This window comes from Pinus tabuliformis, chromosome 9 (assembly GCF_031772625.1).
Source record: "Pinus tabuliformis cultivar Carrire ecotype Pingquan chromosome 9, CPIR1, whole genome shotgun sequence".
NCBI lineage: Eukaryota > Viridiplantae > Streptophyta > Pinopsida > Pinales > Pinaceae > Pinus > Pinus tabuliformis.
In genome coordinates, this window is record NC_142307.1 from 927,563,456 (window position 1) to 927,590,709 (window position 27,254).

The following is a 27,254-nucleotide window of genomic DNA, read 5'->3' on the forward strand; positions in this document are numbered from 1 at the left end:
TCAAATTATAACGTATATATACAGTGTAATTAAAAAATATCTAATTTAGTACAATCCTTTAGAAAGAAAAAGTCATATTCAAAATAATTTGGATATATCTAATTAATGCAATTCAATAATAGAAATCTAAAACTAATTATAGAAAAACAACACACTATTAGAGGATGTTGTTTGCAATTGTTGTCTCCAAATATGTATAAACTATTTGTGCTTATGTCTTTGTTGTACTGACACCTAAAAAAACTGCATATTGCTCCTGCATTTTTGTGTTTCTTCCACAAATTATGAATTTAGTTCACTCAGTAAGTTCAAGGAACTTATCGCATTTGTCATTAGTTAGAAAGTTTAATGAGCTTCATGTAGGCTTCATCGAATTCTGTATACTTCTAAAAAGTTGGCTTAGTAATGAATAAATGATGGACTTCATGCAAGATAAATAAGTCATATTCTAAACCTTTTATAAAATCTTTACCAATTATGATCCCTCTTACCTTAGCAAATCTTAACTTATCTAATGTTATTTCATGTATTTTGTACTGATAATTCTCAAGTGGAATCAATTTTCCACTAGAATCTCCTAAAGATGGAAGTCCTTTTTGTTGTAGGAAATAAAAATTTCTATGGGACTTTTTAATTCGAGCTTCCAAGTTCTCACATTTATTTTCCAACTGCAACATTAAGTTTCTTTTTTTTGAATACCTTTTTGACCTCTATGAATGTGTCTGTACTATCTTTGATTCCCATCTCGTCAATATCATCTTTGGTTTTTGGGTTCAACACTTTAATAATCCTTTGTGATTCTCTTGGTTTATGATCTACTTCTTTGATTTCTGTTATGGTTGCTTTTGATTTTTGTGCCAGTTGCTCCTGCTCAAAAAATATTTCAATGGATGTCCACATCTCTCAAATGGTTGGATTAATATCTATCCATATTTTCTCCTTTGCTTCAAATAATGTTTCTGCACCAACTGATTCATCAATGTATTTTTCAAGTTATTTAGTTAGCTTGAAATTATCCTACACCTTTGAAATATATGCATTATCTACCTTAATTTTACTTTCTTCCATTCTCTACAGGGATGCCTTTAATTTCTCTATTTCAAGGTTTCTCAAGGATAGATCTACCATAGCCTTTGATAAATTTTAAGTGGCTTCTTCACTAGTTGATTGTATTTTCACTATAGAAGTTCCTACACTAATTTGTTTATCCTTCACTTTCAAGACATTTTCCAAATCTGTCTCCATTTTCTAAATCTGAATATTTTGTTCAACTATCATTTTCAACATATTTTCTTTCTCTTACTCCAGCTACCCCACTTCTTGAGTTTGGGGATGTTCTGTTGTTTGTAATTTAGGTTGATTTCTTAGTGCTTGAATGTTTGTAATACATGGTTTTGATGATTTCTTTAGCAACATTAACATGATTAGGATCTAATCCTAATTTTATTGTCAAATCTTCTAATTATTTTATTCTAGTATCTTTATCTAGGGAAGACATATTTTCTAGATCTCATTGTGAATGAATATTTTTTAAGGAATCCTACAATTTTTATGTTTCCATGGCATAGCTTGTCAATGAGGAATAGATCATCTCACCTTCTTGTTTATGAATATCAATTTGATCTATTGGATAAATGTTCTTTATGTCAAAAGAAAATACAAAATCCTTGTAGTCCTCTGCACTTTTAGGAACTAAAACCTTTGGCTCAAGGAATGATAATTGAAACTTCCCTCTATCAGGGTCAAGTTCAAATAATAGCCTAGTTTGAGTACTGGAAGATTGTATCCAAAACTCATAATATGTAGAAGTCTTCAAGGGAATATAACATTGTTTCTTCAACTTCTTCTAGAGAATACACATGCTCGCTTGATAGTATCACTATAGTAGGTCCCTCTGGATTTGTAATCTCTAATGATTCTTCTTCTACATTCATTGTTTTCCTCCTTTCGGAAACTTTAAATCCCATTGTTCTAAAACTTGATCCTGTAGGGTACATACTCTCGTTATGTTTTTAAATTCTTTTTCTTTCAACCATGGGGTCTCTAGAACTGTTTGACTAGAAATTTCTACTCAATCCCTTGCAAGTTTTTTTCCTCCCATACCTCCTGATTTGCATACTGCTCTATTTCTAGTTTGGATATATGGGTATAAGGGGTTGAATTATGTTCAACTCTGATAAATGAAACTATTCCCATAGGGTCATAAGGCCAACTGAAACTCAACTTAAATTTCATTTGTTTCAATAAATTGTCAACTTATTTTTCTGTTGCTCTAGTATTAACTATAAATGGACCCACTTGTGCCTTTAACTTAAATTGAGCCTTTCATTTCCTAGACACAAAATTAATTTCATCCATTTTCATTCTCTGCCTAATAAATTCAAGAGAAAAGTTCTCATATGCATAAAAACTGGTAGCTCGTATAGAGGCAATTCACAACCATAAACTCGGATTTCTGTAAAATTATTCGAAATATACTTATCTTCTACATTTGATTGCTCACTAAGATGTAGAATATTTCTTATTTGAGTGGATATCCTTAGAAATACATCATTGCTAAGAAGAAATAATGATATGTATAAAAAATGATCTACAAAATCACTAAAATAATACTCTATTTTTTTTCTTTCCAATGAGGTCGAGTGGATAACTAATTGTGGCCTTCCCTGTGAATCCAAATTTTGCAATGGAATTTTGAATCTTTCTGGCTGGTGATAAAAGAATAGATATATGAAAATTGACTGCTTTTTGAAAGACCCCTCAGCACTAAACTTTAGAAAATGTTCATGGTTAACATTTGATAAAAACTGAATAAAATTAAAGAAGACTGGGGGTCTTTTGCCAAATGAAAATACTGTGGGAAATCCTAAAATGACTTCATTCACCCATTGATCATTTTCGTATCCTAGAAGACAAAAAACCATGCAAACAAATTGTTTGGACATTTCTAGAAAGATAGCAAAAGAGTATCGTGGATTTATTCAACGTAGTTTAGAATTTTCAAGAAGAAAGGATTCGAAAATATGGGCTCGCTGCTGAAAGGTAATTTTTTGGTAAATTTCCCTCAGAGTCAACTGAAAAAGGATGAAGACAACTCTGAGGGTTTATCTAAAAATATTGACAAATTGACTCTAGAGTTATAGAAAGAAAATCACATTATTTTGGGAAACTATGGCCCTTTGACTCTGTAGATATTGGCTTTCACACTAGGTGATGAATTTAGGAAAGTGATGGGTTTGAGGGAAATAGAACTCGGGCAACATGGACTCCCAAAAATAGAATTCATCACTGACATCCTCAAATTTATGAAATTCCCAATTATGGAGCTCATAAAGATCAAATTCACCCTGGGTTTTTGTAATTCTAAACTGGGTATCAACAAGGGTAAATTCATCTAAATTGGTTATAGGAGGTAAAATTGGGCTTTCGACAATTACTTTATATTTCCCTTTTTGACTTGCCATTTTGAAAAATGAAAGAACAAAGAATGATTTAAGAAAGTACTTGGTAAATTTGCGGCTGGTAGCACTGTTAATTGCTGCAATTTGTTGATTTGATGTCACAAAGTGTTGTGGATAAGAATGGAAGATAGGAAGATCAATAGCTTGGTAGAAGAGATTTAGGTTTATCAACAGGTTTTCAATGATTTTATTTGAATAATCGTTGTCGGTGTGTCTATAATTAATAACCATAACGTTGGCGAGAGAGATTTTGATAATTGAACAGTTAAATTATTAAATTGTTGGGGAATAGGCGATGCTTATTTTGGCGAAGCGTGTGGTCGTGGGCTTAAATAGTGGGAGCATTGTGGAGGGCAGAGGCAGTTTACAGAGGGGGGTGGGGGGTCCCGCAATTGCTAGGAAGCTGACACGTAATCATCAGTGATAAATTGAATACCGGTTTGTGGACCACCCGTAATCACTTAATAACCATTGATGTGAGCGGAATGGATCCAGTACGTCCGAAGCTGCCTGGAATTTAACCTCTTCAATGACAATTTTTATTTAAATAAAAAAACGATTATCTAAATACTATATGTTTGCGCCATAATAAAATCTAAAGAAACATTTAATCTAGTGCACTTTATTACAAAGTGCATAAGTAAATTAACTTAACTTTTTTTTATATAGAAATCTATGCAATTTACAAGATAAATGCATAGATAAGAAGTTACAATAACTTTGATGAACTTTTTTTGCATATATGACTCCAACCCTAGTTAAAATTTCAAATATAGATATGAAAATGAAAGTACCTGGAAAACAAAGGAAGAAGGAGAAGTTAGATGCAATCAATAATTAATGAAATAGAAGAAAAATCATACGAGTGCCTTATGCCCAATTAATAGAGTAAGAGTTTCTCCTACTTCCCTGCATGAAAATTGACATTTTATGGTATTTCACTCAAATACAAACACAATTATCAAAGAAAGACAAATACTAGATGTTTTTTTCATGGAAAACCTTGTTATTTCTTATAAATCCTTATGTAACTCTTACTCGACCAAGACATACAAGACAAATATCAAACAAATTTTGTTGTCTCACCTATGATGGTTCTTTTCACCCGAGATTTCCTGTAAAAAAAAAATTGTTGTCAGAAGCTTTTGGTTCATCCATTACAATTTTTTTTTACCAATATAAGTTACTTAAAATATAAATGATAACTTGGATTTATATATAATTTCATTCATGATTGATAAAATTTTCATCAACTAATTATTCTCACCATGGAGTTTGAAGGCAAGTGAGAAGACTATCCTTCTTCAATATATGGTGTATAACTAGGTAAATCATTGATGGGAAGTGTGTAATAGTTGAGTGATTCATTGGGGATGGATATATTGATGTTGGATGTCATAAATGAACAAGGTAAATGGTGTGGGTGGCGATACATTTTGACTGGTTGTACAATAGGGGGAATCATCCTTGGGGTTGGAAGTGAAATGTTAAGGGTTGAGGTAGGGTTCCCAATGATTCAACTTAGTTCATATGGTGGAAAGAACAAGGGGTTTGATGAACGAAGGAGAGGGGTGGACATGGTGAAGAAAATTGAAAAGGAATCAACGTACTCCTCTTATTTGGAAACATATAGCTACTCTCCACAATATTCTCATCAAATAATCGAATTTGGTAACTTGAAATATTATGAGATGTGGAGTCTTGAGTTGTAATAATAAAAAAATTCACATATTTATGCAATTGCATTGAAGGCAATGAAGATAAAAGCAATTATCATTTCACATAAAATGATACATAAATTGAAATGTTCATACAAATATTGTATAGAAGATAATGTTGTACTAAATTAGATGGGTGGTCCAGATTTATTTCTTTTGAAGAAGATAACTCCAATTGCTCATTCATGTTTCTTTTCCTACCATGACCCTGTCCAACGTTTAGAAACTTTGATTCACCTTTTCTTTATTTTAACTCACGATCACACTACCTATTTTTTATTGTGGTCAAGAAACAATGTCGTCTCTTAGTAGTGTTCTTGGATGGAGTTACAACACCAATTTTTTTTATTGTAATCTTGGCTTACATTTGCTACCAATTTCTTCAGTGCATATGGTTTCTCCAAAATTGTGGGTGTTATGGATAATAAACCCTTCGATTTCTTATTATTTGAGGAAATACAAAAATTAATTTCATCATCGTTAGGTAGGGCGTTATTCTGTCTTACAATGGTTGAATCAATATGCTATGATAAATCATCCACATCATAAATGTGGTTTTCATTATGATACATAAAATTGGAAGGAGAAGGTGGAAGTTTGTTTCAATTTCTAGGGTCATTACAATTGTTTCATTTAAATCAAATAAAATTCTAGGTCTTTTGGTAATAGAACTAGAGACATTAGGAAATAAATTATCCCCCAAAATAGTGTTAGTCACTAGCATCTCAACTTTTAAAACATATTTATAAATATTTCCATTTAAGGCTCATTTGCAATTACAAAAGTGTAGATTGAACCCTTTATAGATGAAATTATACTATGCACCACAAGAATCCTTAGTTTGGCTATGAACCAAATACTCGGGTTTACTATTTATATCAACCACACATTCTTCATATGAAATTTTATTTGTTCTGCACTTACTTGCATTTAACTATTCCTCGGATTTGTAGTTCATACAAAACCAACATTTTTTAAAGTTGCATATAAATGTAATATAATTAAATCTTTGTTAATAATAGATACATTAACCAATCTACCCTTCTATGGGATGCATTATTCTTCTCACGAAGGTGCCTTTGATTTAGATATTGGTGATAAGATTTAATAACATTACTTATGTCTTGATTAGAGTGAGAGAAATTTCTATATTCTTTTTCCCACAAATATGGAAAAAAAACATATATTAGTTGTGAAGAAACCACTGGAAATGGTTCATTAAGAAATGAACTTATAAAACCCAACTTCAAAAAACTTACATAATTTATTGTTGGCTAACCACGTGTTTCTAAAATACACCAAAAACATATTTTATTCTATAAATTCATCAAAAAACCTTTGAATTACATGTTGTATATATTCATCGTCTTGACACGAATGCATAATTTCTCCTAAAGCATGAAAGATACCGACTTTATTTCCCTTTTCGTTGACTTTATTTCCAACATTCTTCAACTACGCTCGACAAGCATTCCATACACACAATAATAGTGTAGAGTTTGTGCAAGTCTTGAAATAACATAACTTTAAAAGAGAATATCCATAAACATTATTGTTTCCTATCTCTTCTAAAAAGAATAAACATTTCACCTTAATGCCTCAATTTCCATTGTCGCATCATCTATGATGAAAGCTTGGACATGCCAATCTGGACGTTCTTTTTTTCCAATTGCAAATAATGATGACATTCATTTACAAATATCATATATACTATTTCGTGATGATATTACCCAAGCTATTGGAATCTTATTGTGATGATCATCAAAAACCATTAATGTGTAAAGTTGATATTGCGTTATAAACAAGACAAAATTATAAGTATATAAGATATAAGTATCGAAATTAAATTGAATAAATGAATATTTTGTTAAATATGTTTACCCCATAGTTATTAGTGCTAAATGTGGAGTCCATTGATATAATGATGTTGTGTGAGTGTTTGACCATCATTGAACATATCCACATTGTTTGTATGTCTACAATGAAATGGGTGTTCTTAACATCTTGTTGTTGGTAAAATAAAAATATCTATGGGCACTCACTGACCCAACAATCCACACTCCTTAGGTCACTTTCATCCTCCACATACTCTAATCTTTTGATATTATTATAGATTTTTAACACATCTTGTCCTGTCATAAAGGCATCTCAAGGTGTCCCTATGAAAAACTCACTAGATCCATACTTTACATCAAAGATAAACTTGTCCCATATCATTGTAGCATTAAAACCATCATGAATCAAATCTTGGACATTGGTTCATATATCCTCTATTAAATGTGCACCATAATTGAATTTCTAAGGAATTTCAAATGCATAATTCCCATGGCATACAACATTTTGGTCATCAATATGTTTGCATGTTGTATATATATCATAACAACATTATTTGGTTTAAGAGAAATTTGTCGCATAATGAAGTGACATTGGAAACCAACTTTAATGTTTTGATGTGGAAGACATTTTTCTTTGTAGAATCAAGTTCATCCACATTACTGCCTGGTACATGATTCAAACCATAGGCACATCAATATCTACTATATATTAAGAATTTACAACAAATTAAATAAAATATTTATGCATGTTTGACATAATGAACCTCAAATCAAAATTATATATATATATATATAGCAAGAGATAGATATAACGTATTCTAGATATGTCGAAGAATTTGTCTTCTTGATATCCTTCACATTTTTACTTCGTCTAGTTTTAGCAACAAACTGAATAGATGCACGTTCCCTCGATTTCTCTCCACTTATAAAATCCTCAAATCGAAAATATGGAGTAATTGCGACTTGATCTCCCTTTAATTTTTCCCATGTCAAATCTTCCACTAAAAACTCAATCATATCCTCTGGGACTTCAACCTCCAACTCATTAATTAGCTCCCACTTCTTCATTCTTCAAATCCTTCTACAAATAGCATTGAAAATAATTTGATTCAAATATTATATGTTGTTTAATATTACTAATTAAATATAATATGTTGCTTAATATTACTAATTAAATTTTATATGTTTTTTAATTATTTTAACTAATTGTGCTTATGATTACTATGAATATGGCATTGTAACCATACATTTCTTTTTGGATTCTCATAGTGCATTGTTCCACTAAATTGTTATATTTTGTATGATAAACAGATGTTCGAAAATGGAAAAACAAGTGTTGTCATGAAGGGGATAACACATGGGGCTTTTTATTACCTATTCAATGCTATCAAACTTGAAGAGATAAAGAATATATGACAACATGTTTCGAGAAAAAGGATGACAAAGAGCAAGGATCATGACAATTTGGACCATGCATATGAAATTGACAAGTTGAATCATGGACCAGAGGATGAAATCGATCGTAGTTGGAAGATTAATTGTAGAGGAAACACATATTCTTAATTGTTATACCCACTCAGGTTGTACATTAGACTTCCATTAAGTGAAAAATTTTCCTTCTTTCAATTGAAAATATTACAGTAAATAAGCCAAGGGTTTAGAAATCGTTGCATGGGTGGATTTATATACTTGAAGATTCTGGTGCATTTTGTTTCTTGCATCAAGAATAGAAATAAAGTTTTTGGTTTTATGTTAAGATTGAGATATGGGAAAAATAAAAGTATTTTTTTATTATAGGTTGCTTTTTATGATAATGGTGATGAGCTTGAATGAATTGTTTTTGGGGTGTTCTTCCCTTTCAAAGGATTCATCTTAGCTTTTACAAGTCAAGGATGACTTTCAAGACACCTATGAGGTTTTGGGGAGTTGGTCTCAGTCCAGAAATTTATGTCAATGGAAAGGAATTACTTGTTCTAAGGATGGTATCAGAGTTGTGGTTTTGAATGTATCTTCTTCTCCTTTGTCCAGAAGCATTTCACCAACCATTGCCAAGCTCCAAGCTCTGATAATTCTCGACCTCTCTTCTAATTCCCTTTTTGGCTCTATACCCCTTGAGTTTGGTAATCTGTCAAGCCTAACTAAGTTACTTCTTTTTTCTAATGGGATTTTAGGAACTATCTCACATGATCTAGACAAGTTAAAGAAGTTGACGAATGTGAGGTTTGGCAATAATGAATTATCTAGTAGAATCACTCTCGAGCTTGGTAATTGAAAAAAATGATAGTGTTTGAAATGTCTATCTACAAGTTGGATGGCTTAATAACTGCTAAGTTAATCCAACTCACAGTGATTCAAATGTTGAACCTTCAAGAGAATTATTTGAATGGTTCAATCACCAAGGAGTTTGGGAAATGTGGCAATCTTTAAGTTCTTTCACTAGCACAAAATAATATGGAAGGAGAAATCCTATTTGAATTCAGCAATCTACAAGATCTTTAGATGTTGAATTTGGTAAATAATAGCCTCTTTGGACTCATTCCTCCTAAGCTTGGTAATATTACAAACTTGTTTATTTAAGACTGCGTCAAAGTCATGTTACTGGCAATATTCTTGCACAACTTGGTCAATTAATGCAGCTTGGAACTCTGGACTTATCTAGTAACAACCTAAGTGGCACCTGTTAGTGTTAGTCTTTGCAGCCTTCCTCCAGTGATCAAACATGCTCTTACAAAGTGATTTTAAGGTGTCAAGGTCAAATTTTGGCATTTCAGTGAGTCTTCAAGAAAAATTTGGTCACTAGGTATTAGGTCTAGGGTTTTCTTTTACCCCTTTCAAAATTGTCCAAATGTCAGTCCATGTCACCATTCAGATGAATGTACCATCATTTAGAGGTTTTCATCATCATGTCAAGTTCCACTAGGTCATTTTATACCTTTTTCATGCTTCAGTTGCACCTAGGTAAGGTTCATTTCCCTCTCCTAGGGTTTTGAAGGCAATTTCTCTTGGACAGTCAAATCATCAGCAAAACTTGTATCCTGATGTTCATACACCTTCCCCTATCCTTAATTTACCTTATTAAACACTTCCCATCACTGAGATCCCCCAAATTCCTCATTTTCGCACAAACCCTAGTTTCTTGCTACAACTTGACAATTTCCTAGGTTGGGCCGGTGTTTAGCCCTTTTGGACCCCTTCCCCTCACTCAATCTTTGAAATTACACTTTCCCCTGTGTCCTAACATCCCTCCCTACTTCTCAAAATTTCCTCAAGAATTTAGAAGCCCCCTTATCCCCTTCATTTCGCTTCATTTCAACAAATCCCATGTTCCACACATCGGGGTAGGTTTTACTCAAATGATGTTTCTGAGAAAGAAAGGATGAATTCGGGAAAAATGAGAGATTTTTTTTTCCAAAATAGGACAAGTAAGAAAAACCTCCTTCACTTTACACAGGTGTCATGGTTTTAGAGAAATGTCAAAAATACAGTTGCCTCGGGAGAATTGATGCACCTCTGAAGTGACCTTGGGAAAATCATGTTTTCTCCTAGCTTGGTTGGCCAAATGACTTTCTTGATGCGTCAAATGATAACTAGACACAAATATATTTCCAATGAGCTATCATGAGCTGAATTCTGAGTTGATGAAGACCTTCAAAAGTTGACTGCAACAACACTTTGCCTTTAGGCAGCCTCATTTGGCACATTTGGACCAGTCTTGGGAGATTTGATTTTTGATAGAGACAATGAGCTACAATATAAAAAATTCTAGTTGGGTTAGAAATTAGACTCAAATACCTTTCCAACGAGCTATCCTGCACCCAATGTTGACACCGGGAAGGCCTCCAAAAGTCTCCTGCAATACGCATTACGCACAGGGTTTGGTGGCGCGGCGCATTGGGCTGCATTTCTCAGTGCAAAAATACACTGGCGCGGCACATAGGGAAGGCATGGTGCATTGGGCTTGTGGCGTGGCGCATAGAGCTACCAAGCCTGTTTCACTCCAAAACTCCCTCAAATTGCCAAAATTGTTCACAACTTCTATTGTGCATGTAAGCAACGATCTCTCCATTGCTAGTGAAAGAGTTAAAATTTATGGTGATTGTCTGAAGGAAAAATCAAACCCTACATTCTTGACATTTCCAAAGAAACTGTTTCCTAGTAGGGCTAGCCTAGGGTTTGCATTGGTTGTTGTGGCTGCCAAGTACATTTTCCCATTCCTTCATCTTTTCACTCCTTCACTCCTTTTCTCTCACTTTATTCCTCCCATTCCCTAAACTCTCATATTCCTAAAAATCATCTATCCCTATCCCAATTCCTAAAATACAAATTCCCAAACCCTAGCTATTATACCTAAAGCTCCCTCATTCACTCCTAAGCCCCTTTTTCCTATCCCTAAGTCACATCATTCCCTATCATTCCTATTTCCCCATCTCATTTGTAAAATCCCTAAACCCCAAACAATCAAGTGACTATCCCATTGTCTCCACATTTGACAAATCATAAGTTTTAAAAGGGAAAATTTCACTTGGTTACAGTCCTTTGTTCCCGTTGTCCTATTTCTCCCACAGTCTTTTCCCTTTAGCACACATTTGGCACATAGTTAGAAATTATAGATAAAGACACCAAGTTCTCATTTCTCATTTTCAACAAACCAAACATACACTTCACATACACCTTGCAGCACCATGGAGATGGACACTGACATATCATATGAACAAGACAGTGATTTCCACCACTGAAACTGCATGCACCAGAAGGACACTAAAACGTCGAAAAAGGGAGGATAGACTCCGAATCTTGGCTGAAGCCTTTTTGGCTGAGCATGGTACTTGATGAGGGACCTTCAGTCCAAATTTCAAGAAATTTGGGGCATTTTTGGCATTTTGACAAATTTTGGCACAAAAAACAGGGTTTTCCTCCCTATGTGTCGCGCCACGTGGTGCTCGCTTTTTCTAGAGGGCCCCAAATCACAAAATGTTTGCATTTCTAGATTTTTCATCAAAAGTTGTGCTTGCTTGTCCATGGCCAAGAAATTTGAGGAGGTTTTGAGCCCTCAAAAGGTCAAAAAACACTCAAAAAATGACCTCACTGCCCATATTTTCACACACAAGAATCAGTGTTGGGAGATTGAAGTTTTGGAGGGGAAAATGACATCCAAATCTAAAAATTTGACTTGGGTTGGAAAGTAGACAGGCAAGGATTTCCAACGAGCTATCATGAGCTCAATTTGGACTTCGGGAAGTACCCCAAAATCAGCTCCAAAGTGACACGACGCATAGAAAATTTGGGCGTGGCGCATAGAGAAATTTGGCCTCATTTTCACTTTTCAGCTCAGAAATTCGCCCAGCTTTGACTAGTTTTACTTTTTGATGTAACTATTGATCTCCCTTGATGTAATTTGATGAACATTATGTAATATTGGCACATTTTTACTTGTTCTAGAAGATTCATTCACCAAAAGGTGAAATATGAGTGAATGATTCAGTTTCCTAACATATAGAGGCAAGTTGTTTCATTGCCTATTTTTCATTTCCTTGTTTAGATATGGTTGAAATAGCTCATAGAATGATGAGCTTGAACCCTAGAGGCATGGGAAGGAGTTAGGCTTGTCTATATTATGTAATTTCTCAGTCATTTTCATGGTTGGATACTTGGGATTGCTTGGCACTCTATTGTACATTTCATTTCTGCAATTTTGCAAAGGAAAGACCAGGGTTTTGCAACACTTGTTGAGATCCATGTGGCTCTGTGTTTTGATGGTGTTTTCCTCTAAGTAATTTTAAGTTCACTGATGTTTCATGTATGCCATTTCCCTTCTCTTTTCTTTTGAAACTAAGCAAAAGAGTGATTGAGGTAGAATTCATTGAACTTTTGTGGTCTGCCTTGAAATTTTGTTTAATTTTACATGTTTTCATCTGTTTGAGGAGGACTCTTGAGATCCTCTTGCCGTCAACCCCTCACCAGTCTGATCTATCCATTCATTCAATCCAAAGCATCAAAACAATTGCCTTCCTTGCCCCAATCAGAACTCTGCAAAAACTAGGCCTCATCCCCAGACCCAAACTTGCCTTTCCCTTTTTCCAACAAAACCATCAAAAACTCAAATCAAATCCTTGCACTTCATACCTAGCCTAAAATTAGTTTTTTTTCAGTGATCTCCAGCCCCATTGATTATCTTTCGCTGAGATTGACCTGGAGAGAGCCCTCTCCTATCCTCGTAGGGCTAGCTATGAGGCTGAGCGTGGTTTGATGTTGGCCCTAGATCCTACCTTTTCAACCTGAGGTAAATCTAGGCTCTAACAGCACCATTCCCGTAGAAGTTGGTATCCTGCAGAATCTTCAGTACCTATTTTTATCCAACAACTTTTTAGTAGGTACCATTCCAAATAGTTTATGTGTAAATAATAAACTACGACATCTTTATTTGGCTATTAATAAACTCAATGGAAATATTTCAGCATGCATGGTTGACTATTTACATTTGTAGTAGCTTGATCTCTCAAACAATGAGCTCAATGGTTTAATCCCCATGGATATCAATAAATTGATCAATCTCACTAATCTCGCACTACATAACAACAACTTAACAGGAAGAATTCTTGCCACCATTAGGAACTTGACCAATTTTCTAACTCTCTTTCTCACTCTCAATCTCCTTACCAATGAACTTCCTGTAGAAATTGGTAAACTTTTGCAGATGCAAATCCTATACCTATATGAAAATCATCTTGGTAGCACGATCCCCATTAAGATCGAAGATTATTCAAGTTTGTCTAAGGTTGATTTTTTTTTAAAACCAATTCTTAGGGAGCATAGTAATTACCATTGGAAGGTTAACAAATCTAATTTTTTTACATCTAAGGAAAAATGACCTAGATAATCCAATTCCTCCTAGTCTATGGGAGTGTACAAACCTTCAAACATTGGACTTAGCAAGCAACAAAATCTCTAGAATGGTTTCGACAACTCCTGGATTGATTGGAGACATACAGCACCTACTTCTTCATAATAATTCCTTGGAAGGACCGCTTTCTCATGAGCTCTCAAGATGCCAGAAGTTAACAATAGTTAATATCTCCTACAACAGATTAAATGGAAACATGATTCCTCTATGTTCATCTAGTTCCTACAAAGTATTGGGTTTGACAAATAATAGCTTTCAAGGAGAAACACCACCTCAGCTTGGTAATTCTCCTAATTTAGAGCATCTTAGACTGGGCCAAAATCATTTTAGTGGCAATATTCCTTCATAACTGGGCCAAATTATAGAGCTTATATTACTAGATTTATCGCTAAATAATATTACAGGATTTATACCTGCAAGTCTAGCGAATTAATATAATTTTTCTTATTTTGATTTGAACAACAATCAACTTTCATCCAGTTCCATTATGGATTAGAAATATATAGGAACTGGGAGACCTGAATCTCTCATTCAATTTCATCAATGGTGCTATTTCTCTAGAGTTGTTTAATTGCATCAATATAATCAATTTGTGCCTTAAAAACAATCAATTATCAGGAGATTTACCATCACAAGTAGGACAATTGGTTAATCTCAATGCTATGGACATGCAAAACAACACGCTTTTGGGAACAATTCCAAATTCAATAAAAGATTGTAAAAAACTATATCGACTCTCACTTTCAAATAATTCTTCCTGAGGAATGATTCCCACAGATATTTTAATGCTTGAAATTCTACAAATATCTTTGGACTTTAGCAATAATGAGTTGTCAAGAAATATTCCTGCTACACTTGGTAATCTGATAAAGTTAGAAGTGTTGGATCTCTCAAATAATCAACTTTCTTGTTAAGTGCTTGCAAATCTTATGGATTTTAGTAGCTTAATATGTTTGATCTAGCCAACAATAGTCTAAAAAGCTATTTTCCTTTGAGTTTATCTAAATGGCCTTGGAATTCCTTGCAAAATAATGCAATGCTTGTGGTCCACCTCTCAACTCATGCACATCATATTCTTCAATTTCAGGTGATAAAGGATTATGAACTGGTGAGGATGTAGGAATTTCAATAACAGGGATGGACGATCTTTTTTTTTGGTGGAGATTATTACCCTGTTAATCAGGAGAATTCCATCAACCTCGACACCTCCACCTCCATATTATACATATAGAAGTGCCCAAAAGACAAAGTAAATGGAACTTTGGAGACATCATGGAAGAAACAGACAAACTGAGCAATGAACGCATCATTAGTCCAATGTTTCTATAGGAAAAACTATTGATCCTCACAACACTGGAGTTTCTTGACAATCCCATTCATCTTGTGCTCATGATCACCCAATGTTTGGGAGAGAACAGAAAGCATTGCTAGGACCATTTCCATGGATTATCCCTATTGTTGGGGCCACTCGTGAACACATCATGAATAAGGGTGAACTAAAGACTAAGCACTTATGGCCAATTCATAGAGAGGTTGCTTCCTTTGTTAAGAAGTCAATAGGGTAAGAAATTCTTGCGATTGGAATTAAGGTTTTTTACCTTCTTGTACGATATCAATGTGGAGATTCCACATATACTTTTGTGCTACAAAAAATCACCAGGAAACATCTACAATTGTAAAAAATATTGACACTACCACCCCCTCATCTTCCCATATTCTACAAGGTATCCAAGAGTGGTCATATTTTCCTCATACACCCCCTTTCACTTCAACTAGCTTAAGTGTTGAAGAGTGGTCATGTTGTTCACCATAAATTGATCTAAACAATAAATGATGTCTAAAACATGAGATTATGAGCTTAATCAACTTTCATATGAACATGGAACCTATGTTTCAAGTTGATGGATCAAAGCATGACAAATCATCAAAGGGTTGTCTCACTTTATTGAAGTCAAACTTTACAAAGACCAAGTGTTTGCATTCATGTACTATCAGGGTTTACAGTATAAATAATCTAGTAAAAAAATGGTGAGGGTTTGCACTCCTATGTTGAATAACTCTTTCTCATTGTAGTTTGTCTAAAATCTATCCATTAAGGCTTCTATGATCTAATTTTCATTATAGTTTATGTATTTGAAATTGTAGTAAAACATTATTTCATCTCACAACCCATGTAATTGTAATTTCTCTCTATAGTCTATGAACAAGGGCCTTTTAACATATAATTTATGTGATAGTTTCTATCAGCAAGGGTACCTAGATAAAAAACACATGTCACTAGATTGAAAAGGCTTGTTTTTTAACTTTTCAAGTCATCCTATATGCCACAATGTAATTGAAATCCACAATGAAAAATCAAGAAGTTCCACACACCTATCTAGGAACTTTGCAATGAGGATCGAGGGGTGCATGAGGTTCGAACATGGGTTGCAGGCAATCCAGCGACCGGGTCATTCAGAATGGCAAGAGTTTTTTGAGTCTAAGCATCTAAAATGAATTGAGGTATGGAACATAGGAATGCATTGATGGCATATCTTCCCCGAGGAGGTTGGTCTCGTCAACCTGCCACATCTCATCTATGGCTCTCAACAAACAACGGATGCCCTATACCATGTTGTATGTATGGGTCATGGCTATTAGGTGCATTAAAGCCCTAATAGTATGCCCAATATTGCTTTCCCATAGATTTATGATATACACAAATAAACCTCCATTTGTACGCCTCACATCCTTCACTTATTATATTCCATATACAACTTTTCCCAAAATTTAATCCTCATCATTGAATTGGGAACAAATCAATAAACTAGGTTGCTAAAAATAATGATAAAGTGTCCTCCCCTGAAAGAACACCTTTATATACAACACCAATAAGAAACCGCCATGTTTTTGTGTTGTAAATCCAATAACAGTTAAAACATAATAATATATTCCATGATCATTCTACGACTAGTCTTTTCCAATAAACACCATTAAAGTCTATCTCTAACATTTTCCAACAAACAATATTAAAGTCCAACTCTAAAAAGAATTATGATAACTTTATTCTATTGCGTTCTTGTACCATGCTATTCCTAGCCATGGTCAATGCCCGTGAAACCAAGCATTGGATACATTGGTTTCCTTTGCTCTATGGAAAGGTTTATATCCTGGGCCATTGACCCATTAATGCGGAGCGGCAGTATATGTCACTTGTCGGATTATGGAAAGTACATAATCCAATGGGTGACATATATTGTCACCCTGCGTTAATGGGTCAATGACCCAAGATATATTGGTTGACTTGCTCTATGGCAAGGCTTATATCCTAGGTCATTGACCCATTAATGCGGGGCAACAATATATGCCACACGTTGGATTATGGCAAGTACATAATCCAATGGGTGGCATATACTACTGCCCCACATTAATGGGTCAATTTCCTAGGTATTGGTGGTCTTGCTGGCAAGGTTTATATCTTGGGCCATTGACCTATTAATGCGAGGTGGAAGTATATGCCACCCATTAGATTATAGAAAATACATAATCCAACCGGTGGCATATACAACCAATATCTTGAGTCATAGACCTATTAATGCGGGGCGGAAGTATATGCCACCTATTAGATTATGGAAAATACATAATCCAATTGGTCACATACATTTCCACCCCACATTAATAGGCCATTTTAATCAATGACCCTAGATATATTAATTATCTCTGTCCTATGATTTCATTCTTTCCATAATACCATTTACCCATTTATCATTTTCTTTCCTTAAAACAATTTAGAGATTCACCATTCATCATAATAATGCATAATTACGTTGCATCGTAATGAATGACCCAATACACAAGGACAATCAAAACCATGCGCTGCAAATTTGCAATGAATAACCGCATACAAAAGGACAATTGAAACCATGTTCTGCAAATTATTTATATTCTGGGAAAGTTTTGATTAATATTTCATTTAAACCTTACAAATCCAAGAACAAATTTTTGACTTAATAATGAACTAGATAGTCATGCAATGTCGTGAGGCGATGTTGAGCTTCACTATACATTGGACATTATATAAGCAATTCAAATTCCATACCTCGTCCCTATAGAAAATCCATCGTTAGTGCAAACATCCAATTTTCACACATCAAAGAAATCAAATTGTTTTTTCAGTAAGAAAAAATATTTATATTATATGAACTAGAGAATAAGTATAGAATAGAAGCCATTACATATTATTCTAAAGATGATTGGAAAAACATGTTTTCCATCTCTCATAAGGGGAGAAAGTGAGAGCTATCATGTTGGAACTATATACCGATCATCAAAAACAAGATCATATAAACCTTGGAGCATAAAGCTTTAGTATTTCTGGGGTAGTGGGTATCCCCTTTTGTACAACAAAATTGCATGTATAATTTAGAGCAGTAAATCAAAATTGACATATGCAGGAAACCAAAAAGAGAAAGCAAATCCAAATTTTGTAGAAAAAGAGAGAGGCTTGGATTTAACCCGGAAATAGGAAGTCCCCCATGTCGTATGTATTGTGCTCCCAAGTGATCTCCAAATACCAGTTGCCAGGCACTCCAAGCAGTCCTTTTTTTGATAAATTGTTTGCTTCCATGTTCTGGGATCTGTCTATGTGCTGGATTGTGTAGTCTCCCTGAAGCTGCCAAAGGAGCTCTATTCTCTTCAGCCATCCTTGTAATATAGGAGTGTTAATGGAGGCCTTACCCAAAACTTGATCAATTATGATCTTCGAGTCCCCATATATGTGCAAGTGTGGGATATTTAGAAAGTTGTTGAACCACATGAGACCCCATAGAGCAATTGCTTCCACCTTGTTGTTGGTGTCGTGGCCTCCATTCCAGAAAATCCTGTAGGATAGTTCAGCTGATATAGTAATCCAAACCCCACATGCACAGGAACCCCTTTGTGCTGCTCCGTCAAAAAATCCCATCGGGTACATAAACTGTGAGTTATTATGCACGTGTGGGTTGTTGCTGGGATGATTGGGTTGTGAAAAGAAAACAGAGAAGTTTGATACGATTCGATCAGAGACCTGATGAAAGTCCTCCCTTGAGTTCTGAAAAAGATACTTGTTTTGCCAGTTCCAGATGGCCCATAAAATAATTAATGGAATGGCTCTCTAGGAGGATTTCTGAGTGCTCCACCACATCAGATATTCCTTGATGGAGGAATGCAATATATACTGAAAACCAAAACTTTTAGACAGTTTCTTCCATACCTGAACAATATGTTGACATTGCAGAAAAATATGATTGTTGTTTTCAGTGTCACTTTTACAGATAGAGCATATACCCGGCCCTTGCCATTGTCTTTTCTGTAAGTTCTCCTAGATGAGATTCTTATTGTGGAAAACCAGCCAAGAAAAGATGATGATTTTATTTGGAATTCCTGTTTTCCAAAAGGCAAAAGGGAATTGTAAATCTGCTTGCAATGTTGATACCCTAGAGAGAGAGAAATAAGTATCAACAACAATGATATTATCAGTTGTCATCTTGCCCTTCCATGTGATTGAGTCTCGAGGTCCCGTGTGGCAGATGCCAATGTTTTTGATATTTGCTATAATCTTGTTCCACTGCAGGGCCATGTGGCCATTAAGGCCAAGAGAGTGGGCCTTTTTCCAAATGGGAATTGGACCTTGCCAATCAGTTATAGCTTGACCCCAAAAATAAATGCCCTGTCCATTTAGGTGAAATTTGATGTTCTCGAGGATGGAGCATTCCTCCCCAACACCAAGGATTGGGTCAACAACAATGAGAATACAATTTCCATTTTGAAATTTCCATGTAAGTTGTTGAAAGAAACATTTTTCCATTTTCCGGAAGCTTTGCCAAATGGCAGATCCCTGCTTGATGCCTATGGTGCCTTTTCTGTACCAATACCTGAAATCTTTATTTTTAAGGTATTTGTGCTGGATGATTTTTCTCCAGGGGCCATTCCCAAATAAACCTCTCCATAAGGATTTCATCAACAGCGTTCCGCCAAATCTGCGAAGGTCCATAATCCCCCATCCACCTAATTCCTTCGGGAGAGTGATGTTGGCCAGTTTGGTGAGATGGTATTTTTTCCTTTCGTGGCTCCCTCCCCATATGAAGTTTGTTGTTAGGCAGTTTAGATCCTTGACAATGGATGCAGGGATGTGGTATAGATGAGCCCAGTAAACCGCCAACTATGCTAAAACTGCTTGGGAGAGGACAACTCTCCCACCCAGTGAAAGGCATCTGAACTCCCACCTAGATATCCTTTTGAAAAAACGGTCAATAATCCATTGCCAGTCAACAGATTTGTAACAGCAAGGTTTTAAACGATATCCAAGATATTTCATTCCCTTTTGAACAGGCATTGCCTTGATACCAAATAAATCTTCAATATATGTAATAATCTCCATGTCACAATTTCCGTGGTATATTACAGATTTTCCATTATTTATGTGCAATCCTGTAGCATTTGCAAATTTGTTAAAAATATTAAAGAGACATAACCAGGAAAAGCGACAGAGCATACCCAAGATCAAAATATCATCTACAAAAAGACTGTGTGAAATGCTGTTGTTGTTGCCTATCATCAGTGGGTGGAATTGTTCCTCCATTACCGCTCTTTTTATGTGCAGACTTAGGCAATCCATTACCAGAATGAAGAGTAGCGGGGAAAGTGAGCATCCCTGCCGCAAACCTTAAGCAGCCTGAAAATATTTAGTTGGATAACCATTTATTAAGACAACGTAATTTACATTGTCTACACATGCCATTATCCAATTTATACATCTAGCACTGAGTCCAATTTTGATAAGAACACATCTAAAGAAGCCCCAATCCAGGCAGTTGTATGCCTTCCTTAGGTCAACCTGGAAGATAGTCACATCTCTCGTGCGTGTTTGCAACAGCATCATGGATGAGCCTGTTCTGGAGAAACCCATGTTGTTCAGGAGAGATGTATCGCGAAAGAGTATTTTGCATTCTACCTACAATTGTCTTTGAAATGATTTTGTAAATAATGTTGCACAGGGAGATCAGCCTGAATTCTGAGAAATTTTTTGCATTGCTATTCTTTGGAATGAGGGCAATAAATGTAGAAGTGATGTGTTGATGTATTTTTCCCATGGATCTGGATTCCTCAACCATGCTCAAAAGATCATTCTTAACAAGATCAAAAAAATGAGTAAAGAGTTCAATCGTCCATCCATCAGGACCCAGACATTTATCCCTCTTGAAGGATTTTAGTACATTCAGGAGTTCTTCCTCCGTGACTATCTTGTAGAACTCTTCATTTTTCTCGTCTTCGTACATAGTGGGATAAGGCTCTATTCCCCAAATTAGATCCTCCGCCATTATATTTTCATTTTTGTCATATGCCTTTTGAAAGTAATGAACAACCACATTGCAGATACCTTCTTGTGTTTGGTAAATTTGGTCGTCCTCATTTATAATCTCCCAGATGGAATTTATGTTGCAGTGATGGTTAGCAAATCGGTGAAAAAATTTGTATTTCGGTCACCCTCCTTTATCTAGGTCACCCTAATTTTTAATCTCCAGATAGATTCCTCAAATGACAGTATGTTTTTCTTTCTGATTTCAAGTGCGTGTATTCGGAGCCGGATCTTCATAGGAAGGCAGTGTGAGGACATTTTGGGAAGGATCCAATCCAATTCTTTCTGAATGTCATCAAGTTCTTTCTTGTGGACCTTTTGCTTTTGTTTTTTCCAGAGCTTTACTTTCCCACGAAGGGAGTCCAGCTTGTCAAGGAGATTAATCATGGGGGAAGTACTAGGAAGAGCTTGTCACCCCCAAGTCTCCTGAACAAGTTTATTGAAATCCGGATCTTCCAACCAAGATCTGTTGAATTTAAAAGGAATGCCCATACGGATGCTAGTTTTCCTCCATTGCAACGAGATGGGCCTGTGGTCAGAAATGAAATTGTTGATGGTTTCCGCGCGAACATCCCCAAGTCACTCTAACAACTGTTCATGGACCAAAAAGCGGTCCAGTCTTTTGGCCACATAAGCTGTTCCAGAGCGACCATTATCCCATGTTGGAGCAATTTTTGTAGGGCATATGTCCACAAAATTATGTAAGAGAATAGCATCTTGAATTAGACCAGCCAGAGGGTCTGTTTTCCTGCAACACCCCCATACTTCATCACAACTTATGGTGCAGTTCAGGTCCCCCACAATGATAAGGGACACCAGTTCCATCATTCCAGAGGAGAAAACACGATCCCAGAAAATGAATCGGTCCTTGTAGGGGGCATATATATTGAGGATGTGAATGTTGCCAGGTATTCCGCGAAAACTAGCTTCCAGCAGAATACTTGCAAAACACCGAAAAGCCTTAACAGAGACCCAAGAAGGATCCCATAAGGCCACCAAACCCCCAGAGAGACCAGATGAAGCAGTTGTAGAAATGTACTAATTCAGAAACATTTTTCGAAAGTATAGAACAACCTCTGTGACATTATGCATAGATTCTTGTATGAGAATGATATATGGGTGAAGAGAGTAGAGCAAGTTTTTGAGAGCTAAGAATTTTGGGCCAGCCCCCAGACCCCGGATGTTTAGGGATATGATGCGGGTCATGGGAGGAGATCATTGGGCTGTCGTGCTCTAAGGGCCCCAGAGGAAGAAAAATCTGCAATTGGTACATCAACAAGGAAGCAGTCCATTGGGGAGGCGGATGAGATATTTTTATTTCTTCCCTGAAAATGTCGGCTACCTTAGTTTTGCTTCCGTTGGATAGTAATATTTCCAGCTGAGGTAGGGCTGATGTGTGGGGAGGTAGATGACCTAGGCTTATGGATGGTGAGGGAGTGTAGGTCTAGGGTCTTTCTTTGCAAAAGGAAGTCCAGGTCACTTCCGACAGAGTTCGTAGGAGATGTAGTAGGTGAGTTAGGAGGAGTGACATTGAGGCATGGGCCTTTCTCCTTGGATTGACGACGGGGTGGAATAGGAGTAGGGGAGGGTACATATGCGATATGCGAAGTGGATGGAATGTTGTGATAGGGATGTGTAGACAGAGAAGACGCAGGTATTTCCTGACAGGAGGTAGGTTCCAAAGGCGGAGGGTAATTAAAGTGAGCTGGACCTCCAGGTAATGGAAAATCCAACTTTTCAGAGATATTTGGAGAGGACAGAACAAAAATTAGACATGTTGCAAGAGAACCGAAAGTAAGAGGGTGGCGAGAATTTTTCTTTCGAGGCATACCTGAATGAGTCGTTTTCTAATACTATGACACAAGCGTTTGACCCTTTATGCTTGGACGTTCCCTATCAAAATTGGATAGCGTGGAGGCGTTGTAACATTTTTGTCCATGTAGGCGACCTCCAGGATGAAGAGGACATTGTTCGCGTAGGTGTCCTATTCGGTGACAGAAAGAGCAGCGAAAGGGCACCCCCTAGTAATCCAGTCTCTGATGGAGATTAATATCCTCCCAATGTAGTTTGATGTGATCAGGAAACCCGCCACGATATTCCTTCTCAATGAGAATCCAAGCTACTCTCTTGTCTTGTGCACCAAGGCATCTCGGGTCCACATAGACAAATTTTCCAATGGCATTTCCTATGTCCATTAGAGCCTGTTTAGTCCACAGTTCAATCGGCAAACCGGGCAATTTAACCCATATCAGTTTATTGATGGGCGTATTATGCAGAGGGTTATATCCAATGTACCAATTATGCAGGGCTAGAAAGATTTTTCCATGGACCCATGGAATGGATCTGATTTTCTCAAGATCCTCTTGACTGAGGAAGTGGAAACTGTACCAGCCTTTCATTAGTCTAACTATCATAGGAAGGTAACCAAGCATAGTTTTCCACTTCTTTCCTAACCAATTTCTCATCTCAGAGTCCTCCATTGCTGGGAAATACCATCGGCCAACAAGAGCACGCTTCTATAGGCTGTTTATGCGATCAACCAGGGTGGCGCTGTCAAGAGCTATAAGCGGGGGTGGTGGAGTGGTTTTCATAGAATGATGTTTATGACGTCGTTCATGGAAGGCATGTTCGCCACCCTACAGTGAATGCGGAGATAAGTCAACAACCGGCACATGGATATCTCCACAAGTAGTTCGTCATGTATCTAATGATCGTGGTCCCATGTGGAGCGATTTTTCTTCCATGGTGGCACAGATTAAAGCTAGGTGGTAGACACGTCAGAGTCTGCGTCCATCGAGAGTGTAGAAAGCGAGGGAGTGACGGCTTATGGGGTGTCAGTCTGACAGGGAGGAAATGGGTGTTAGGTCAAATATTAATGAAAGCGGGTGTGAAAGATCCAAGTGAGATCAAATTGCCTTGGGAAACTCAATCCCCGTGAACAAGGCAATAAAGTGCGTGTGCGAGATTAAATTTTGCATGCCAGAGGGGGAAGAAACATCATCATTTGGACAATCCAGAACAAGATGCAAAACAAATGTACTGACAGAGGGAATATTGGCCTGATTTGGAATGTTGTGAGGTCAGAGAGTGTATGGGGAGGCGTACTAGTGACGCGAAGGCAATTATGAGGTGAGGTGTACCTAACCTGCCGAGAAAGAGCCGATGATTCCGTTCCGACCACAGGAAAACCCAAGGCCAGACCAGAGCGAAACCAAAGAGGCAAACAAAACTTATCTGTAAATTCACTAAAGTATACATTAGATGATTAGAGCACGTGACACATAATTGGAAAAAACTAAATGTGGCTTGCGTAAAACCCTTAAAAGAAACAGGAACCAGAACATCGAGCAATTCTGTGAATATCTTAATTTCCAAAACTAAATACAAGCACTGGAGTTTAGAAAACAATACAGCAGCAGAAACATCCCTTACATTTACACCAGAATCTGCTTATCCGGAATCTAAACTCAATGCAGGGTCGAGAGATGACAATAATATCTGAAATTTGAGGCCAAAAAGGATGGAGGATGGATAGCCACCAGGTAGAAATAGCAAAGAGTAAATTTTTAATGGCGTCAGTACAAGATGGCATGAGGAAAATACAAAACAAAAGGCGTTTAACAGAGCCAGAAGAAAATCGTTTTCATGTCTGTTCACCCATTTTGTAGAAATAGAGCGGAGATTTAGGCATACCTGTTAGATGTCCCGAGTCCATTTGTGGTAGCAGCGTTCATATCCCAAAGGGAGGAGACATTTCGGAACCACTCATACACCACCGAAAAGTAAAAACTGAAACTGTCTTTCAGGGCGTTAGTGAGAAGGAAAACAAATCTTGGGTCACCGTCTGACGAGGAGGCCATTTAAAAACCAAGCCCTCACAGAGGACACTGTAACCCCAGTGGCAGGCAGAAATCAAAAACCCCCTGTGTTACCTTTCACTTTCTCACGACATTCTACGTTCTCCTCAGCATTTGGCGAGCTTCGCACTGTAATCTTCATGGCGAGCTTCCTATTCTCTCCACAGATTGCAGAGCCACCAGGATATGCGCTCCCTAACATTAACCCTACTTTCTTCAATCTCTTTACAAATTCAGGCATCCTGTCTTCCATTCCATTCGCTGCGGAATGCTTTGGCTCAGAACTAAAAAATTCGACGATAGAAGAACAAAATCGACAATATAAAATTTAATATCAAAGAAATCAAATTGTTATGAACCTTGAGCCTATATAAAAAATCAAACCGAATGTGCGCTCGCAATCTTCCATCTCATACAACTTTATTTCATGGTATTTTTACCATCTCTGTATGATAAGGGGTATTAATAGTTGTTTTTCATAAGATAGAAATTGGCCCAAATTTCCTTGAGATTTTGCCAAAAGTTGAGTTTCATTTATAATAAAGAAATTTGTTCATGAAATGTAATATCTAAAAGATTCTAGCTCACTCGAATCCTCAAAAAATTTTAATTTAAATTTATCTCAATCAAAAACTTCTGTTCACATAAAATTAAGAGATTGTGCCCTATTTATGAAAAAGAAAACGAAAACTGCAGTACAACCAATCACAAATTCACGAGAATGCTGATCTTCATCGATAATACTACTCCTTTACTTTATTAAAACATATCATATGTAATTTGCTGATTTTTTTGTACCTCCAGCAATAACATAGTCCCTACCATCAGAGCCAATACTTTCTCAAGACTTTCTCTTCACCCACCTTATTGGGTTAAAAAGCTAGCTTCTATCGTCTCAGCAGTTAAAGTTTGATTCTGTTAATGTGAAACCATCGGGTACTCTTATTTGGGTTCCTTCCAAATATTCTCAATGGGAATACTTACTGTCTCATACGATATCTATATGCATAGAAGACTGCTCACACACTCACTCGATTTTTGTGAATTACAAACTAGGTTTGGGAAACTTTTTTTTCCTTTTTTTAAGCTGGTTTTAGGTCGGGTCCAGTGTTCGATGTAAGAATTATCTGAGCACCAGTGAAATGTTATCTTATTATCAAGATTGTGTGAAGTTTTATTGCCTTTTGAGATAGTTTAATTCCCCATATATGACTCTTTTTTTAATCTTTCTATTATATACTAAATTCTGATTATTCAATTCATTCATTACCCTTTGAGATAGTTTAATTCCCCAAATATAACTCTATCCTCAACTCCTCCCATGATATACTCATTTATGATTATTCAACTCATTTGTTTTTAAATCTGATACATTTTAAACCTGGAAATTGATTTTTGTTTTTTCGAAATTCAAAATAAAAGAGAGAAAATGCTTTTTTTTTTTAACTTAAAATCAAGTAGAAACATTTTGAATAATAGCTGATGGGATGTTAATATTGCACAATTTATTTGCATTGCAAGAATAAAGAGAGTGTATATATAAATTTATTTGCATGGCAAGAATAAGGAGAGTGCATATAAATTTATTTGCATTGCAAGATTAAATTTAGTTGGGTTAATGATATTTGAGAGCAATGGTTCATTTTCTAATTAAGAATTATAATTTATCAATCTCAAGTCAAATTTAACCAATTTTTCTTAATCAAAATTCAGAATTTTAAAGAAACAGATTAATCAAGTTCAGAACTGTTAAGAATTTCCTACTTAATGAAATTCAGAATTAAGTTTATTAAGTTTTTGACAAAATTTGCTTGGACAAAATCCCAGGTTGAGTGACAGAGTCGAGGGATTAAAGGTTTCATGGGACAGAAAATGAAATCCCAATGGCTTCAATAGATCTAACAAGGAGCCTTCGAGTTTACTCTGCCACTGTAAAAATGGCGGTTGCCTTGTTTTATCGGGCTAAGCTGCGTGCATATCCCCGGGCATTAAATACTCTATAGATGGCTGATTAGGCGTTGCCGTAACATACATGCCCATACATCATGATTTATTTTCCAGCGGTTTCCATATCTCCGACCGCTCCACCACGGCTCACCACGGCTCC

The 27,254-nt window shown here is 36.2% G+C and overlaps 1 protein-coding gene across 1 annotated transcript; it reads right to left on the minus strand.

The window, feature by feature from the left end:
• Positions 1-20,093: 20,093 nt before the first annotated feature.
• Positions 20,094-21,252, minus strand: LOC149151790 (uncharacterized). The gene is made up of 3 exons (XM_089443269.1): positions 20,769-21,252; positions 20,517-20,606; positions 20,094-20,362 (listed from the first exon to the last, which is right to left on the minus strand). Exons 1-3 carry the CDS (start codon positions 21,250-21,252, stop codon positions 20,094-20,096), a joined length of 843 nt encoding a protein of 280 aa, XP_089299395.1.
• Between the last annotated feature and the right edge of the window lie 6,002 nt (positions 21,253-27,254).

Coding starts and splice junctions, on each gene's coding strand:
- LOC149151790 (XM_089443269.1), bottom strand. CDS start 21,252: ATGGCGGAGGATCTAATTTGGGGAATAGAGCCTTATCCCACTATGTAC. Junction 20,607..20,768: donor GAGATGTGACTATCTTCCAG/GTTGACCTAAGG, acceptor AAATATTTTCAG/GCTGCTTAAGGTTTGCGGCA. Junction 20,363..20,516: donor GTCTGCACATAAAAAGAGCG/GTAATGGAGGAA, acceptor CAAATGCTACAG/GATTGCACATAAATAATGGA.